General features: G+C 33.8%; 3 protein-coding genes across 4 annotated transcripts; 1 reads left to right on the forward strand and 2 right to left on the reverse strand.

Annotated features, from left to right (window-relative positions):
• Window positions 1-224: 224 nt before the first annotated feature.
• On the reverse strand, window positions 225-4565 carry LOC108325024 (uncharacterized). Its single transcript, XM_017558000.2, has 7 exons — window positions 4172-4565; window positions 4041-4087; window positions 3777-3918; window positions 3489-3672; window positions 1405-1534; window positions 735-905; window positions 225-620 (listed from the first exon to the last, which is right to left on the reverse strand). The coding sequence occupies exons 1-7, from the start codon at window positions 4365-4367 to the stop codon at window positions 462-464; spliced, it is 1029 nt and encodes a 342-aa protein (XP_017413489.1). The 5' UTR covers window positions 4368-4565; the 3' UTR covers window positions 225-461.
• A 1239-nt stretch (window positions 4566-5804) lies between these two features.
• On the reverse strand, window positions 5805-9117 carry LOC108325021 (mitochondrial pyruvate carrier 1). Of its 2 annotated transcripts, XM_017557995.2 has the most exons (5): window positions 8959-9116; window positions 7639-7749; window positions 7463-7517; window positions 7238-7373; window positions 5805-6194 (listed from the first exon to the last, which is right to left on the reverse strand). In XM_017557995.2, exons 2-5 carry the CDS (start codon window positions 7729-7731, stop codon window positions 6155-6157), a joined length of 324 nt encoding a protein of 107 aa, XP_017413484.1. In that variant the 5' UTR covers window positions 7732-7749; window positions 8959-9116; the 3' UTR covers window positions 5805-6154. The 2 variants fall into 2 exon arrangements, with proteins under 2 accessions (XP_017413484.1, XP_017413485.1); XM_017557996.2 differs by lacking the exon at window positions 5805-6194 and having other exon boundaries at window positions 7234-7373; window positions 8959-9117.
• A 640-nt stretch (window positions 9118-9757) lies between these two features.
• On the forward strand, window positions 9758-11869 carry LOC108325262 (uncharacterized). Its single transcript, XM_017558304.2, has 6 exons — window positions 9758-10197; window positions 10300-10348; window positions 10481-10532; window positions 10844-11016; window positions 11205-11318; window positions 11555-11869. The coding sequence occupies exons 1-6, from the start codon at window positions 9824-9826 to the stop codon at window positions 11711-11713; spliced, it is 921 nt and encodes a 306-aa protein (XP_017413793.1). The 5' UTR covers window positions 9758-9823; the 3' UTR covers window positions 11714-11869.
• Window positions 11870-12529: the final 660 nt, after the last annotated feature.

Raw genomic sequence — 12529 nt, forward strand, 5'->3', positions numbered from 1 at the left:
AATATTCTTCATAAAAAGCAACCATTAAAATGAAAACATCCATCCATCATGCAAATGGTACAGTTGCAACTAATCCACACTGTCTTTTGTCATTAAAAACATCTCAATTTAATGCAGTACTTTCCATACAAAGAATGCAAGTGTTCTACATAAAACTTCAGAAACCAGCGAGTATACGAAGAAATGTAGCGGATAAAGCTGGATATGTACGACGCGTATTCAACTTGATTTCGCAGGTCACATTTAATATTGAGATATTAAGATATAATAAGCTCAACAAAAATGGAAGGAGTGGAGAAAAGTAGGTAACTACAGATTTTACTTGTGATAAGTTAGAAAGGTAAGCTATTTCTTATTTCTAGCTGGTGTTTTTCCATTTCCATTTGCAGGGTCATACGAAATCCAATAGATATAGCTTCTAGGATGTGTAACCTGACAAAGCAACATTGTCCACGCAGTGTTCATGGAGCTAAAGAGGCTTCCTTAGTATTGGAAGTCAAGGCTTTGATGCATAGTCGAGGCTTTGTACTAACAAGGTTGCTGGGGAGAACAGAGACTGCGACTATTCTGGACCCATTGGGTACTCCAGAAAGGGGTAGCAACTCAACAAGCACAGAGAGCTGCAACGCCAGTGCTAATCAATGCTCAGAGTATATATAAATACAAAATACCAACTGCATAAAGGAAAATACCAACAGCTATAAATAGTTCAAGGTAAACAGTACGTCTTTTACCTCTGGAGACCTGAGATCCACTACTGAATCTTCCACAACATGATTGACTGCAGACGCCACCACACCAAAGCATTTATTACGGTCCAGCAAACTAAATGCTTTAGAATCATTTGAATTTTCCTTCGCAGATGTAGTTTCTTCAATTCCTCTTCGGTTGAACCCAACAGCAAACTACAATAGCAGTTTATAATTATTTTCATGTGAGATTGATAACCGATGTACATCACATCTAAAGAATGAAATTTACCAAAATATAAATTAACTCTGAAAATATCAACATGAATATAACTAATTCATATAGAAATTATTGTGTGAAACTTACTTAGACTATATTTGTTTAAGAAATCAATTCATTTACAAATCATACCGTGTTTATATTTCATTATTTGTACAACCCAAACATGCTTTTTATATTTATATTGTACTAAATATGTTTTTTTCTATTAGAAAGTTGAGAAAGCTCCAGTATGTGCAATTATTGGTTTGACAATCAAAACAAAATCTTGGCTCTGGCTTCAGTTGTCAATGACACATAATCGGTAAATATTCGTTCAGGTTTATTGAAATTCAAATTTTAATTAAAATCTGTGTATCTCAAGTGATGAAAATGGAAATCAACGTTAGCTTATGCAAGGCTGATTTTCAGTTAAAAGGAAATACTGTATTGGACCTTTAGAGGTCGTTGTAGTTTGTCCTGTTTAGCAGCTACAAATTTTTTAACAAGCATTGATACTACTTCTTGTAGTTCTTTTTCGTTCAAACTGCAGGTAGCCTGGATAGGGAAGATGCGATGACACCAACTGCAGTAGAAAATATGTTCACTATTAGATAAAAAAATGAAGGTACAGAAATCAGAGAGAAGAGCTTTTATAGTATACATCCACAAGCCTACATATGTCCACTCAATAAGTATGAAAAAAAAGAGAATACAGGTAGAATTTGCGTGTCCATATCTGCAATCAATCAACATATCAGCCATTCTAAAGCTAATTCTGCGGTTGTTAGAACTTGAATGTTCAATAAACAGAAACAAACAACAAATTAGCAGAGATGGGAGCCTAAAAGCCGAGAAAAACAAAAACGGATGAATTTAGAACAATTTACAAATAACAAAGAATTGTACTATTCTTTAAGTTGAAGTTATAGTTTTAATCTAACAAATTTATAGGCTACTAGTTCGCTTTTGCAAACCTAAACCCACCTTATGGGAAAATCAAAGAGGAGGGAAAGTTATCCGGAGAGAGGAATATTATTCAGATCTGTCTAGATAAAGTTTTATAGGGAAAGGGGATTATATTGTTTTCTTTCAGATAAGAACCTTGGTAAAACCACAACATAAAAACTAGTCATTGTAATTGGGCAGCTGGGGGCCTTGTAAACCCCAAATAACAATCCAATATTTTCAATATTAAACTCAAGTCTAATACCTTACAATTAAATTCTACCATCAGATCAAGTTTCACAGGCCTTGGCATCCACATGAGCCATCTGTGCACGATCCCTTTTGATTAGCCTCGAGTGAGAAAGTTCTATTACCAACTGATAAGAACTAAATTTTAGGAATACTGATCGGTTGGGCCTAAAGTGGCTAAAGGATTATATTGGATGGTGCTTTTTTGGAAGACCACCACCTCCATTGATGTCAACCATGGTTAAGGTTGGAGCAACTTGCTGCCTTCTCTGACCAACCAGTCCCAACCTTCACCTCATCCAACTATGCTCGTGCTCACCAAATCAAAACTCCTCAGCCAAGTTGCCCACCACCTCAACAATTTCCCTTTCCCCCACTATATATACCCACCTCCCATTAACCCACATATCGCTCTACTGTTCCATATCGCCCTCCCCCATTATACACCCACAAACACATTGCTAACATCCATCCTCCCACCCCTTCAACCAAATATCTCCACAGATTAAAAACTCCCCATATCCCAGTTTTCGTTCCCTTCCTCGTCAGTCTGGCATTCCATTCATTCTAACGGAGAATCTCAATCAACACCTTCCATATGCTATTTTTTTCTTCATGTCACTCAACACCCACTCATCACATATGGCATGTGCCCCCTCCTTATTGCATGACATGTGTACCCCTCCACGAATTCTAACCAATTTTATACCTATTGGACATTCACTTCTTTTGGTGACTTTTTCCCCCCAACAAGAATTTCAACGTGACTTCCAAACAATCTGATTATTTTAACATTTTAATTTTTCTCATCATATCATGTAGGTGATGTCCCATCAAGTCTTTGGCTGCCTTGCGACATGCCCACGCCTTGATTGCCCTAACATAAAACTTGAGTACTTGACCATCCATTTGCCACTTAAATGATAAGAGGACATCACAAATAAGTGAAGTTGTGAAACTGAAAATGGAACAAGCAAGTGAAGCAACACAATATTACAGAACCTTAGCAAGGGGCCTGTCTAAGGATTAAAGGTCAAATGCATCCATCAAGCTGCATTATGTAAAATATCAAGCTATTTCCTTTTCGTTAATCAACCGATAGGTCAGATTCACAAATGGTCGACTGGTTACCAAGTTCAGCAACTTCATTACCACTTTCCTATCAATCAGGTCCCTCTAGGACCAACATCCATGGCTTAAAATTTCAAAGTTCCCTTATCTTTGCCTTTGATAGCAAGGCAATGGGGGACAGAACAAGTTTACACTACATCTAGCATCATTGCCATGCTAAAACACTAAACAAACAAAACATTTGTAACACAAGAATGAGCAAATTTACTTACACCAACAAACTTCCATTCCCGGATTCCAAAGCTTGGATGATATTTGAGACAATATTAACTGTGTCAGGTTGTGTGTGACTGGGAAAGGTAAGGAGAATCAACCCATTCCTTGTGAGCTTAACCAAAGAAAGATCAGTTATTCCATCTCTGTCTGGTCCTGCTTTAACAGCACTTGAAAGTTTACCTGCCATCAGAAACAATAAAACGTGGCTGGCTGTTTAATAAAACCCTATCAAACAACATTCCATCTCCCAAAACTGAGAAAAAAGAAGTAGATAAACTGAATACCATCTTCAGAGTCAGCAGTAGCAGACTCAGTTTCCTTGCTATCCAAACATTCCTCACCAGCATCATCAATCAACTTCCGTCTCTTGGAAATACTATTCTCGTTAAGGTTGTTTGAAGAGTCAAAATGACCCGGCTCAACGAACTGTAACAACAATTATATATGGGTAATGAGACAATAAAGAAGCCATTTTCACTAATTTTAACAAATAAGGGAATATTTATGGTAGGAGGTTATTTTCAGGAAGAAAGAGAAGTAAAAGTGACCTTACGAAGGATGGCGATTGCTTCTTTTGTGGCGCTCTTCTCTCGCTCTGCAAAGAGAAATAGAAAATGAGAGAAATGAAAGGGAAAAGGGAATGAATGAGAAAAAGAAGATGATGAAGAAGTAACTGAACTGAGAGTGCAAGTGATGAGAAATCCAGAGTGAGAGTTACGAAGAAGAGAAGAGGGAGCGTTGTAGTCGAAACGAGGGAGGTTGATAACCGCCGCATGCTGCTCCCATGGACTCATCGTCTCCTTCTCCACTCCCTCGCTTTTCTTTTCCGCCATTCTCTCTCTCTCTTCCAAAAACCCTTTGTTTCTCTCTTCCATAAACCCTTTTTTTTTATTAACAAAGAAAACTGTTCATGCTTACTCTCTGATCAATCACAAACCCTTCTGCACAAATTCTGAGTTTCTTCTCAAATTCGAATAATTTCTTGGCTTTAAAGAGATCAGAAAAACAAAATTGCTCACAATTGAATGTATGTACTCCAAAGATAAAAGCCTCTTTTTTTTTTTTTTACTTGTCATTTGATTTTACCAAACTAGTCCCTATATTTAAAAATATTATCGTTCGTGTCTTGCTTGCTTTAGAAAAAAAATTATATATCAATGTATTTTTTTTTAAATATTAGGAGAAAAATAATTTTAAAGATAATAATATTCACTATACCATTTATTTATTTTAATGAAATTTGTTTATTTTTACCTTGTTATATATTTGTATCTATCCTACCTCTTTTTTTCTATCAAACATAGCTAAAAAGATATTTAACCATACCTGTAAAAATAAATAAATAAATAAAAATATCTAAAAATGATAAATATTATGATTTATTATCTATTGATACTATAAAATAATTTACATATTTGAGACCATTAGACTCTTTTTATAATCATAGTTAGGCTTGACCCTTTTTCCGTAATATAATATAAATTAAAATGCTTAAAACCCGACACGCATTAATACTAAAATTTAATTAAAATATAACAATACTGATAATATAAATTTAAAATGTTATTAACTTTTAAATTGTCGTGCAACTACAAATTAGTCTTAGAAAGATAATTTAACAACGATAATGGACTTTTTTAGAGTGAATACAAAAACAAGAAAATAGAGAATGGTGTAGACACATTGTCTAAGCAACATGACAGTGTCCTTTTTTTGAGGTGAAGTTGTAGATGCCATTTCAAAAGAAACAACCACCATCCCTTACTCCAACTGCAACAAAAGTATCACTACAATCAGGGAAATAGAATCCGTTTATCACTCATGGCTTAATCTGATTTTCCAACTCCAACAACTAAACCAAAATTTTTATATTTATTTGATGAAGTGACAAGATTTTCTTGCTAAACCTGAATCAGAATTTATTACATCAATTTCAAGAATAACTCTTACAAGACTCATATTTTAAGAGTTTTTTTTCTTTTTCTTTATTCTTCTTTAACTTTTCCAAATAACATTTTACTGTTATAACTGAAGGTCGTGAGAACATTTTATTATTATAATTGAAGGTCCTATTTAAGATGCAGAATCTAAATTCCATGTCTAACCGTGTCTTATAGAACCTAAATCTTAACTTATGACACTTTTATTAGATATACTTAGGAAAAAACATGTGACTACTGTATAGGTTTAACTTTTTTTCTAAAACAAGAAAACATAAGAAAAAAATCAAACAAATTTCTTTATAAATTAAAACTAATTAATAAAAGTTCTTATATTGATTTATTCAAAGTTAATTTAAAAATTAAACTTAATTTTCTGTATGAAATTATTTTTATCTCAAGAACATTAACAAAAGAAATGTCACAGTACAATCTTCAACACTCAACTTCAAGTTAGTAGTTTGTAATTGAAATGAATTTCGGAAATAGACAAATCTTTGTTTATGCTTTAAGATTAAACATTCATGGGTCAGTCAATATGTAAGACATATAAAACCCACCCATACGCCTTCAAATAATTTAGACTTCTGCTGAACTAGGCCAGAATCCTTAGCAGTTTCCACAAGGCCCTTCTTACCACCACTGATCACTTATTCAAACGTCGACAAGTTCAAATGCAAAATCTTTTAAATCACTACACCGAGGAAAGTGTTATCATCATGTTACTGAGATGAAGTTTCCTCCTTCTTATCAGACAGATTCCTTAAAAAGAAAATGCAAACTTCATCAGTAAACAGTATATCCAGCAGTCCATTGAGCTAAAAATAAATATATGACAATGAATAAAAGACCGGTTCAAATATTGCGAAAAGGAGCACCCCACATTACATAAACAATTACAGAGAAAGAGATATTCTTAATCACACTCTTCTTACATTAGGATTAGACAAAACTTACGTGACTCCCACTAAAATACACGAGCTCTACGTAGTAAGAAATACTGGTGATGTGTATCAACGTCTATGTAACATGGATTCGGACACAAACGATTCGACACGTGTAGTTCCAAATGTAGAATATAAGAACACAAATGCATATAGTAAATATTATGAATTATTTAATTTAACAAGCAATATTTATATACTAAAAAATCATCTATAAACAAAGATAATCAAATATAATAATCTAAACATATTGTCATCTAATATAAAAATGAATCTAATTTACCTGTCCAATATCCAAAAAGTGAAAAATAGTAATCATATGATATTTGTTCTTTATTTAGATAATCATAATAGAAATTTATGCAATAAATTTACAAATTCATGGATTTTAAGAAAATTATTGTTTTTCCATTGGAGTTTGAAGTGGACAATTCACTGGTACGTGTCATAAAAGTGTCGTATCCAGGGTGTTCGATACCAGTCGAACACAAGGACACACCATTTGTGAAGTGTGTCCGAGCTTCATAGGTCAGAGTATTTCTAGGAGTTCACACTATTCAAGTAGAGATTGAAGTCGTAATAAATCATAATAAATCAAGAGCATGGTCATTTTCAAATATTTTCATTGCACAAAGTATGGCCAATTAATATTAGGCCTAATTTCCTAGTAGAGCTTGTTAATTGAAGAAGCTTTTACAAACACCACACCCAAAGAGAGTCCCTGGTGACGATCTATAAAAATACAAGAGGAATGCATAACAAATACAAGTTAAAATAGCATTTGTAATTGCAGAGGGCAGCAAATAATAGAATAGAATAAAAACATAGTAATTTAGTTTCGCTAATATGCAAGCTGCTTACCCCTCTGCCCTTGCCCATCGAGAGAATTGATAAAGTTGAACAGTTTCATTTGAGGCATGACAAACAAAAAGTAGATAATTGCGTGGCTGTACCATCCATGCAAATCTCATGAACAATGCTGAATAGATACACATTGCTGCAGCATTAACAACAAACAATAGATGCAATAAGCAACCGACTGGGAAAAGGTTTCAAGATTTTGTGGGACAGAGATGATAGATAAACCTCCTGTCATGTTGCCAGAGATCATTTCTGGAGGTTTCTTCATGTCAGCTAATCCCTTTTAACAAAGATTAGTTTACAATTCAAAGATTAAGACCAATGTGTTACAAATAACTAGTCGAGTGAATAAATGAATTTCTTCAACAATATAAACATATGATCATATGAGTGAAACTCACAGCTGCCACAAATCCCCAGTTGGCAACAGGTCCCCAAAAGTGTGTAGTTTTGGGACCCATTGGACTGTTCCAAAATGCTCTGAAGGAAGCCATACAATACCGGTGCTACTTCTGATTTGTCATTACAAATTGTAAGATGACTTCAACACAACAGAAATATAATAACTATGTATGTAAAATGCAAATATATATTTAATATTAAAACCCGCCAAAGTAAGACGTGAAAGTAAGGTGGTTTCTCAGAAAAAGACTCATGACCATGAGCCCTCCTACATATTCAATAACATCCCATTGCATCATACAGTTATTCCACTCACAGGAAAGAAGAAACAAAGGTCAGCAATCACCCACTACATCACGGAGTACAGTGTAACAGTTCTACGAGACCTCTGAGTCTGTTATTGATGGCTATCAAAATGATGAATTGTTTATATACTGTTTGGACAAACATTTTCATAACCTCCAGTCATCTTATAAAAAATAAAATAAGATGAACAAATGAATTGAATTTCATCCACTAGAGATAGTTTATGTATAACTTAAACTTAGTTTTTCTTCATGTTTTTTCATGCTTTCTTCTCCTAAAAGGGAAATCCAAACATGACAATAATTTAGTAATAATCCCCGAAAAATTATGTGCTACTCTTTCAATCATTTTATCAGTTTTAGATTTTCGAGATCCTTGACAACGGTTTCTCTAACCAAACAAAGTCATAAACCCTGATCACAACAGATTCACTAAACCACTGAGAGGGTAAGCAGAAACTCCCTCTAATTCTTCTCTGTAAAGAGCAAAACAAAGGTATGACTACGAAGATCTAATCAAACATTTGCCAATACAAAAGCATGATTTCTTCTCTTCTCCTATCCTTTCATTTATTTACTTCCCGTTTTAGTGTGCAATGTCTACTGTACAAACAGGCAACACACCGTTCGCATCCATTAAAAAATTAAATAAATAAAAAAACATAGGAGTAACTGTCTAGATTCAGCCAATCAATAAAATGATGGAACAAAGAATGTTGTATAATAATAAAAAGGGATTCAATTAGGTCAAATTACTAAGTGTAGTTTATAGAATGAATTTCAATAATTACACTAAAGAAAGAATGAGATGGAGAGAATTAGGAAGCTGAGATATATCAAGAACTGGAATTAAAGATAGAAGGAGAGAGAATCGATGTTGATTGTGGGAGAGAATGTTGTATTATAATAAAAAGGATTCAATTAGGTCAAATTACTGAGTAGTTTATAGAATGAATTTAAAAAATTATGCTCAAGAATGAATAAGATGGAGAGAAATGGGAAGATGAGAGATACCAAGAACTGTAGGAATGAGAATCGCCTGTTCAATGCGGACGAGGACAGCGCCGGAGAGTCAAATCTGAAGGAAGGGTTTTATTGCTTTTGATTTAACAACTCACACCTCTTCAAACGCCATCACTATTTGCGTTTCACCACTTATGGAAGGGGAAATGATACAATTACATTACAATTTTTTGTTTTGTTTTATGCCTACTTACAATTAATAAAACTATATTTTTATTTTTAAATATACTTTTCCTTTTGGAAGAATTAAGTAGAAAAAAATAAATATATTAGACTAGTTTTTTTATAATTTTTATTACTAAATATTGCATTTGGAATAATGTGAAGAATAAAAAATTTGACTTAAATTCATAAAAATATTTCGTATAATGTTATTTTTTATATATTGATAAAGATGAGCTAAATATTTTTACATCTTTTTTAAAGATGAAATTATGTGATTTTCCAAAATAATAATATTTCATATAATTTTACACTTTTTTCTTAAAGATAATATTGTTATGAATTTTTTAAAATAAAATTATAATGAAGCTTGAAATCCTAAAATGAACAATATCTATTGCTCATGAGATGGTTTAGTGTAATAATTTCATTTTTAAATATCTCAAAGTTTAATATTTTTTAATTTACTTAATTGTTCTGACTATTTAATTTTATTTTTTTCCACCTAATTAGACCAATATTTATTTGTCAGGTCGTATTTTCTGCAAATGAAATTGGTATATTTTATTAAAATGATGATTAATTTTAATAAATGAAATATTCATTGTTAGGCCTGAAATACCACTTCCATTGAAGGAGAACAGCTTCATCAAGTGTGACCATTTTCACAAGACATAACATAACCTTCAGACACATGACCCACCAAGTGGTAAGGCCCCTAAGACAGTGGCCATGGTTCCACCACCATCGCACTTGTGTCACCCTTCCCCTCCTCCTCCACCGCCACCACCACCATCACCACCACCACCACATCCACCTTCTTTCTCCTCCACCACCTCATCCCAGGACATCTAAAACACCACCAATTTCTCACCGGTTCTCGTTTGCCACACTCGCTTCGTCTCGTCCTAAACTTCGAACACCCAACTCTCCACTACCATCCACCTCTGACACGGATCTAGAGGGCAAGAAGAGCCGGAACGAGCTGAAGCGAGAAGCCAAGCGCGCTGTCAAGTGGGGGATGGACTTGGCTTCCTTCTCCGCTCCACAAATCAAACGCATCCTTAGGTTTTCGGTCGCTCTTTTCATTTCCCGTTATACCCTCTTCCTTTTCCTCAATGCCCGCTTCGCAAAGTTCCCACCTTTGCTCAAAATGTTGGGTTGATGCAGGGTCGCTTCCTTGGACCAAGTTGTGTTCGAAGCTGTTATGCTCGTTAAGGTGCTTTTTTCTTTTCTTTTGTACCATATTCATGACAATGGGAATATCTTATGTATCTATTTAACAGGTTGTATAATTGTTCTTGTGGATTAGTCTATTGTTGAAGAGAAAGTGTTTGTTGTTTTGCCACAGAGACTGGGACCTGATGTCCGGGAAGGAAGGCGGAGGCAGTTCAATTATATCGGTAATTAATTGCTTCCAGAGCATTTCAATTATATTGGGTTCAATGCATTATGCATTTACGATGATAACAAACATTCAAACCATGATCATATTTTTTTGGATTACAGATGTGTTTTTTCTGCTCTTTCCATTTTGTTTTGCATTAGTTATGAATCGATTTTTTCTTGTTAGTTACTTTGTTAACGTATCATTTCGCGCCAATTGGGGTAGATTACTGTACAATTGCTAATTGATATATATGTGGTAAGTTGATTTGACATTATGTATATCCTGCAGTGCAGATTCATGTTCTTCATACATAAATTGTCTCAGGGAAATTGCTACGGGATGTGGATCCTGAGTTAATGGATCGATTAATTAAAGCTACGAAAGATTCAGATCACAAAGAGTTGCAAGCTTTAACTGGCTTAGGGTCTGATGACCCTGAAGATGATGATGATGATGAAGATGACTTGGTTGAATCTGAATCAGAGGAGGACCAGGAGGTATGCATTCAACATTCATACTTGAACTATATACAGACTACACACGACTCTACTAAGTTAATACCACACCTTAATCTCACTCTCTCTCATTAGGGCGTTGTTTGCTAAATCTGTCTGATATATTTACTCATGATGTAATAATTATTATTTCCTTGAGGTGTATCCTTATTTTTGGAGCATTTTATCAGGAATCCAATTGGCACGATGGTCAGGTGACAAGGTGGTTTGATGGTTTGATCAGCAAGGACATTGAAATCACCAATGAAATTTATTCAGTCCAAGGAGTTGAATTTGATCGCCAGGTAGACTCTTTACTAGGTCGAAAAGTGTAAATCTGTGTAACTCATACATTATCTTAACATGGTATGGGAATTAATTTCTAGAGCTTATTTCAAATCAACCAACCTAAAACTTGAGGATGATGCCTGTGTCAGTTTTCAAATGAAACACTGTATATTCTATACAAAAAGTATAATAGACCTTTTGAAAAGAACCTTCATTTTATGTTGTCTATACGTATAATGAATATGTTTAACAGGAGTTGCGAAAGCTTGTACGTAGAGTGCACATTACTCAAGAGATGAAGGCTGATAATGAAGAAGAGGAGAAAAAAATAGAAACAGCAACACTTGGTGCTAAGAAGGCTCTTACTCGTTTCCTTCGTGGCCTTACGAAGAGAGTCCATTATGAATACTAATACGTCAATTGATCAATGTTATTTTAAGTTGGTATGTCTTGGATTTAAGAATTTACCAAGAATTACATTGCCTTGGTGTGATTACATGCTGCTGAAAATCTTATATTCTTTTTTTAAGTTGACTACCACATAATATTTTGAACTCTTTTCCGTAAATTATTACTTTTATTGTCCACTGAATTTTTTACGGCTCAAAGATTTTGGAATTCGGGGAGTCATTAAGCATTAGAAAATATTTGTATTAACTACTCGAAAATGAAAAGTGATAATGTTTTATTTGTATTATAATATAGCAATTTCACGCTTTTGAGAATGATCGTGGGAAAGTTTAACCCAAAAATGCTTCGGAAAATATTGTTTCTTAAAAGATTAAGAATGTTCCAGCATTCTGAGATTATTCGAAATCTACTCATGTAATTAACATTTTATTTAGGTATTAAAAAGCATTTAAATTAATAATTATATTTGGTGGGATTAAAGGCAATACGAGTTCATTAATATTTTCACTGGATATTTCCAGCAGACAGCGGTTTGAAGAAACATTAGCGGTGGTCATCCGAAAAAAGGCACTAAAAAGGATAAAAAAAAAGTCACTAACAAGGATAATATATTTAAATATTGTAAATGAATATCTTGATAGTTATAAAGTTCTGACCAATATATTGATAGTTATAAAATTCTGATTAATATCTTGATATCGTTTCCAGATGAATATTTTAAAAGGAATATCTTGATAGTTATAAAATTCTTACCAATAGTAATACGATTTTTATATAGCCTTGTTATGACCAAGAATTTGGGTGAATGATAAGTGTA

This window comes from Vigna angularis, chromosome 3 (genome assembly GCF_016808095.1).
Source record: "Vigna angularis cultivar LongXiaoDou No.4 chromosome 3, ASM1680809v1, whole genome shotgun sequence".
In the NCBI taxonomy this organism is placed as follows: Eukaryota; Viridiplantae; Streptophyta; class Magnoliopsida; order Fabales; family Fabaceae; genus Vigna; species Vigna angularis.

What these genes read in the sequence shown, in the direction of transcription:
- LOC108325024 (XM_017558000.2), bottom strand. Translation starts at nt 4,367, where the DNA reads ATGGAAGAGAGAAACAAAGGGTTTTTGGAAGAGAGAGAGAGAATGGCG. An exon ending in TACTGCTGACTCTGAAGATG is followed by an intron (nt 3,673 to 3,776) that starts GTATTCAGTTTA and finishes TTCTGATGGCAG; the next exon opens with GTAAACTTTCAAGTGCTGTT. An exon ending in TGGATCTCAGGTCTCCAGAG is followed by an intron (nt 621 to 734) that starts GTAAAAGACGTA and finishes CTGGCGTTGCAG; the next exon opens with CTCTCTGTGCTTGTTGAGTT.
- LOC108325021 (XM_017557995.2), bottom strand. Translation starts at nt 7,731, where the DNA reads ATGGCTTCCTTCAGAGCATTTTGGAACAGTCCAATGGGTCCCAAAACT. An exon ending in ACTGGGGATTTGTGGCAGCT is followed by an intron (nt 7,518 to 7,638) that starts GTGAGTTTCACT and finishes CTTTGTTAAAAG; the next exon opens with GGATTAGCTGACATGAAGAA. An exon ending in CTCTGGCAACATGACAGGAG is followed by an intron (nt 7,374 to 7,462) that starts GTTTATCTATCA and finishes TTAATGCTGCAG; the next exon opens with CAATGTGTATCTATTCAGCA.
- LOC108325262 (XM_017558304.2), top strand. Translation starts at nt 9,824, where the DNA reads ATGACCCACCAAGTGGTAAGGCCCCTAAGACAGTGGCCATGGTTCCAC. An exon ending in AAGCTGTTATGCTCGTTAAG is followed by an intron (nt 10,349 to 10,480) that starts GTGCTTTTTTCT and finishes GTTTTGCCACAG; the next exon opens with AGACTGGGACCTGATGTCCG. An exon ending in GAGGCAGTTCAATTATATCG is followed by an intron (nt 10,533 to 10,843) that starts GTAATTAATTGC and finishes AAATTGTCTCAG; the next exon opens with GGAAATTGCTACGGGATGTG.